The following is a 4,954-nucleotide window of genomic DNA, read 5'->3' as shown; positions in this document are numbered from 1 at the left end:
TTTATCTATTTGGGGCACATCCTCATTTCTATTTCTCTTCCCCACTTGTCCCCTCCTTGTCCCCGCCCCACCCTTCTTTTACGCCCCGTCTCCCCCGGGCCCTGGACACCCAGAGCGCAGGGGCCACGCCTCCTCCGTCCCCAGCCTCACCAGGCTGCTCTGACTGACGTTTTCCGGGAACAGAGAATGAGAGTGAGGAAAGCTGAGCTCCTCTACGTCGGGCTCTGCCATTTTCTATGTCTGAGTCGTCCCTCACTGGTTAACTCGCATTTCACATTCTCGGCAATATGAGATTATCTTTACGACCCATTCCAGATCTGAGATTCCGACCCCAAAATTCTTTCCGTTTCCTTTCCTCCTCCTCTCCTTCGCTTTCTCTCCTTTCCCGTCTCCTCGTCTCTTCTCCCAACTCCCTTTACCAACGCTACCCCAAACTCCAACCCGTCCCTTCCTTTCCGGGTTAGCGCCTGCGCACACAGCGTGGGAGACAACTTTTGACCCAGCTTGGTTGCCGTAGTCGGCCGGCGCGCCGGCCGTGGGGGATTGTGGGAGAAGATGGCGGCCGCCGTTCACCCTCGGATTGTTCGGGCCCTGCCAATGTCACGTAAGTGTCAGCGGGAACAGCGGCCCCTGAGCGGGATTCCGAGACGGGCATCTAGGGTTTTGGGAGCAGCGTCATGCCGCAGCGGTCACCCCGACTCCCTAGGCATCCTGGTTTTTCTAGGGTCGGAGCTGCCTTTGTCAAGTTTTTCCGTTCTTTGCCTTTCTGTCTCCCCGGCTCACATGTTAAATTGCTCACTTTGGAAGGGAACTGTAGAACTTGAGCAGAGGGAAGCAAAGAGGAGAAAGTGGGGAACACGTAAAAGATCGAGAGAATAAGAGTTCTCATATGGTTGTAAAGGTTTGCGGTTATGAAAAATATTTGTATGGGGCGGAGAGAGAAGTCTGAAAGAGAGGAAAAAAGGATAGTGGCGAGAAGGTTTTTCATGGATTGACTTTATGACTTTGTGCAAACCTTTAAGGGGTCTCAGCTTCAGACTCGTCATGACACAATGGTAATGATAACACCTCGATGTCAGGAAGTCTCTGAGAAGATTAAATGAAGTAATATTTATAAAAGCACCTTTTTAACCAAAAGTGCCTCTACAGTTGTAGAATGTGTTGAGTTGAGGCGCTGGAATATGGGGGCAAGAGGGATGTTTGTGGAGAAAAGAGGAGCTTAGTGGAAAGGAAAATGAAGAGTGAAGGGTATCTTAGAATTTGTTAGCGTTATTCATTTTCCCTTCTATTCTGATCGATCTAGTCTCAGTCCTCAAATCAAAAACACACATTTGCTGCTCTACCCAAAATTAGAGGGTAGAAAAACAAAGAAATTAGGAATACAGTTACACTTCATTATTCTTTCACCTCTACTCCTCCACAAACATGTCCTAAAAGTTGTATTTTTCTATAGTGTATTTTAGTCATTACAGAATATCTTTTGTTTTCGATATTGACTCATGTCAGAATCATTGTTAGAGCTTTTTTTAAAAAAACGAAGTGTGAACTTACCGTTGTAGAGCCATAGGATCAGAATTTTTGAGATTAGCTCTTTGTACCTTAAGTTTTTAAAAGCACCATAGGTAGTTCTGATGTTCAGCTTGAGGCAAGAATTAGTAGTGTTTAGGGGATCCTTTTTTGTTTTTCGTCTTGTGTACAACTCCCTACATACCACTGGGAAGCTGGTGTTGCACATCATTTATAGTGGATGGTTTTGTAGCCATGACTTCTTTGCAAAGAAATTCTCTGTTTCTTGTTAAACTGTTAAATTGGTGTGACATAATTAGATTGTGAATACTATTAACTGCTATTTCCTGAGTACTTGTTCTCTGTTAACCACAGTTCTAGATATTTTCATCAACTGTCTCCTTTAACTTATTTTTCTTTAACTGACACCATAGTTTGTGCACTTTTTTTTTTTTTTTTTTTTTTGAGACAGAGTCTTACTCTGTTGCCTGGGCTAGAGTGTGGTGGCATCAGCCTAGCTCACAGCAACCTCAAACTCCTGGGCTCAAGTGATCCTCCTGCCTCAGCCTCCCAAGTAGCTGGGGCTACAGGCCTGTTGCCATCATGCCTGACCAATTTTTTATATTTTTAGTTGTCTGGCTACTTTCTATTTTAGTAGAGACGGGATCTCACTCTTGTTGAGGCTGGTCTCGAACTCCTGAGCTCAAAGCATCGTCCTGCCTCGGCCTCCCAGAGTGCTAGGATTGCAGGTGTGAGCCACCGCGCCCGGTCTAGTTTGTGCTCTTAACCAGTCTGCTTTATTGTCTGGCAAAGTAAGCTTTTGAGTAAGCTCTGGAGAGGTAAGTCTAGTGTGTAACATAATCGAAACACCATAGAACAGAACTTTGTGAAACAATTCTATATAGTTAAGTGTGGCAAGACTATTAAGTATCATAGGAAATCAGAAAAGGGAAAGATTAGTGTCATTTGAGATAGTGAGGGAAGATTGGAAGGGCAATGGAGAATTGTAGCACTCCCACTGATCTCCTTAGGGTTGTTACCATGTGGAAAGTTGGAAAGGTTAGGCATTTTCCACTGGCAGAGACAAGGGGAGTGAGAATGGAGTCATGAGGTACTCAGGAGGCAGTGAAATGACTAACTATATATCAGGGATAGTAGGAGAGAAGGAGGAGGTTGAATGTATCTGATGGGATCAGATAATGGAGGCCTTTAAAAGCCAAGCAGAGTTTAGACCAGTGGTCTCCAAAGGGGGTTCTGTAAGAGGACCCAATAGGATATGAAAATATTATATTAGAACTTGTAAAAAACATTTTCTGTAATAATAACACTTATTTAGTTTTTATCCTTATGTTCCTCAGGAATGACAAAGAACAAGTCTAATATCTCTTCTACATTTAAGTATAGCAGTTATATCCCCACTAAGTACTCTTTTCTCCAGGTTAAACATTCCCAGATCTGACAATTATTCTTCATTTCAAAAGCCCCTCCCTGTCCTCGTGTTCCTCTAGTTCGATTTCTCTTTGCCTCTTAATGTCGTATCCTCCTCAAAAGGATTATCTATGCTCCTCCTACTACTTCCTCACCACAGTTTTTCTTTTACCTGCCCCAATCTGGCTTGCAGTCCCACTAATCCAATAAAATAGCTCTTGGTAAGGCCATCTGCAACCAACATCGTCCAGGTTCTAGGTCCTCTGTCCTCTTCCTACTTCACTTTTCAACAGCATTTGATGGCACTAACTCTTTTCTCCTCAAAACACTTTATTTGGTGTCTGGATACCATTTCTTTGTTTTTTCTCCTACCTTACTGGGCTGCTTTTTGACCTCTTACTGGCTCTTTGGGCAAGTCACTAACCTCTCTGAGCTTTAGTTCTTCATTTGTAAAGTGGTTACAAAGATATCATTAAATAAGATAGTACCTATTAAGTACTTAGAACAATGCCCAACACCTGGTAAGAGCTCTGTAAATTTAGCTGTTGATATGACTTTTTTTTTGGCACTTGAATGTTTATAGCTGCACAATTCACAATCACAAAGATGTGGAAACAACCCAAATGTCCATCAATACATGAGTGGGTTAATAAAATGTGATATACCATGGAGTATTATTCAGCCATAAAAAATGGCTAATACCTTTTATAATAACCTGGATGGAACTGGAGACCATCCTCCTAAGTGAAGTATCGCAAGAATGGAAAAACAAACACCGCATGTACTCACCATTAAATAGCTACTAAATTATCAACACTTATGTTGATAATTCATGTACCTTCATGTACCATATGTACCTTCCTAGGTATATATAGTAGTAAAATTCAACGAAAATCAAGCAGATGGGAGGGGAGAGGTGGGGATGGATAAATTCACATCTAATGGGTACAATGCACACTATCTGGATTATGGACACACTTATAACTTTGGCTGAAACTGTACAACAGTAATTCATGTAACCAAAATGTTTGTATCCCCATAATATTCTGAAGAAAAAAAGGCTAATATTTATTTTAAAAATAAGATGTTATTATTTTATTTTTATTATGTGTCTGGTTTGTGATATTTGCTTTTAATCTCTGTGACTGTGATCACCATTCAGTGAGCTAGGCTATTTCTCCAATTCTATACTTTGGATAGGGAAGAACTTGGACTTCTGGGAAGCGATCACTAATTCCCCTAGTGGTGGAACCTTCTTTCTAGCTGTCAGAATGGCCCAAATCAGAGTGGCCTGCTACACGAAATAGTGAGTTTTCCAGTCCCACAGGTGTTCAGGCTAAGGCCAGATGGTCTCCTGTGCACATACTATAGAGAAGATATAAGCATTGATGCACAGACACTGAGGGTTCTTTCTAGTACCCAGAAACTGAGTCTATGAAAAAGAAATGGTGGGAGATTTGACAAATCACTTGCCATTAACCTTTCTAAAAGAAAATCTTTTCTTAAGTACTTCACTCCTTGTATCATCATTTTTGATGTTTTTCAGTTTTTTAATAATAAGTCTGAACTGCACTCTCTTTTTTTTTTTTAATGTTCTGAACTAACAGTCCTCTGCCTCCAACCCATTTCATCAACTTTATTTTCTATTAGTCATCAATTTCAGAATCTGTTTCAAGTAAGTCTTTTGCTGTTGCCCTGTACTGGGAATATTCATTCCTACCTCTGCATTGTTACATGTTTCTCATGGAATTCTATTCCTTCTGTTATTCCTCTTTAAAACCTTTCTCAAAACACTTTATCTAGGAATCCTTCATGATCATGTGACTTATTGCTCACTTATTTTGTATTCTCAGTTCCTTTCACCATACAGGCTTATACTATCATAATTTGTAACTGCCTTATATTTTTTTCTTAATGTGATTTATCTTCCTAGGTAAGTTATATCCTATAAGGTAGGGAATTTACTTTCTAATTTTTATATGTTTCTTCATGTCCTATGGATTCTATTTTGCAGTAGTTT

At 40.9% G+C, this 4,954-nt stretch overlaps 1 protein-coding gene across 1 annotated transcript in view; it reads left to right on the top strand.

Moving 5' to 3' along the window:
• The first annotated feature begins 507 nt into the window (after nt 1-507).
• The window catches only part of NDUFA9 (NADH:ubiquinone oxidoreductase subunit A9), a 32,842-nt gene continuing 28,395 nt past the window's right edge, over nt 508-4,954 (top strand). The window contains exon 1 of the mRNA XM_045554547.1: nt 508-604. Coding sequence (XP_045410503.1) covers nt 556-604 — 49 coding nt within the window. The 5' untranslated portion in view covers nt 508-555. The remainder of the gene's footprint in view (nt 605-4,954) is intronic.

The sequence above is a fragment of the Lemur catta genome, chromosome 6, assembly GCF_020740605.2.
Source record: "Lemur catta isolate mLemCat1 chromosome 6, mLemCat1.pri, whole genome shotgun sequence".
Lineage (NCBI taxonomy): Eukaryota > Metazoa > Chordata > Mammalia > Primates > Lemuridae > Lemur > Lemur catta.
This window is presented reverse-complemented; position numbering and strand designations above follow the sequence as displayed.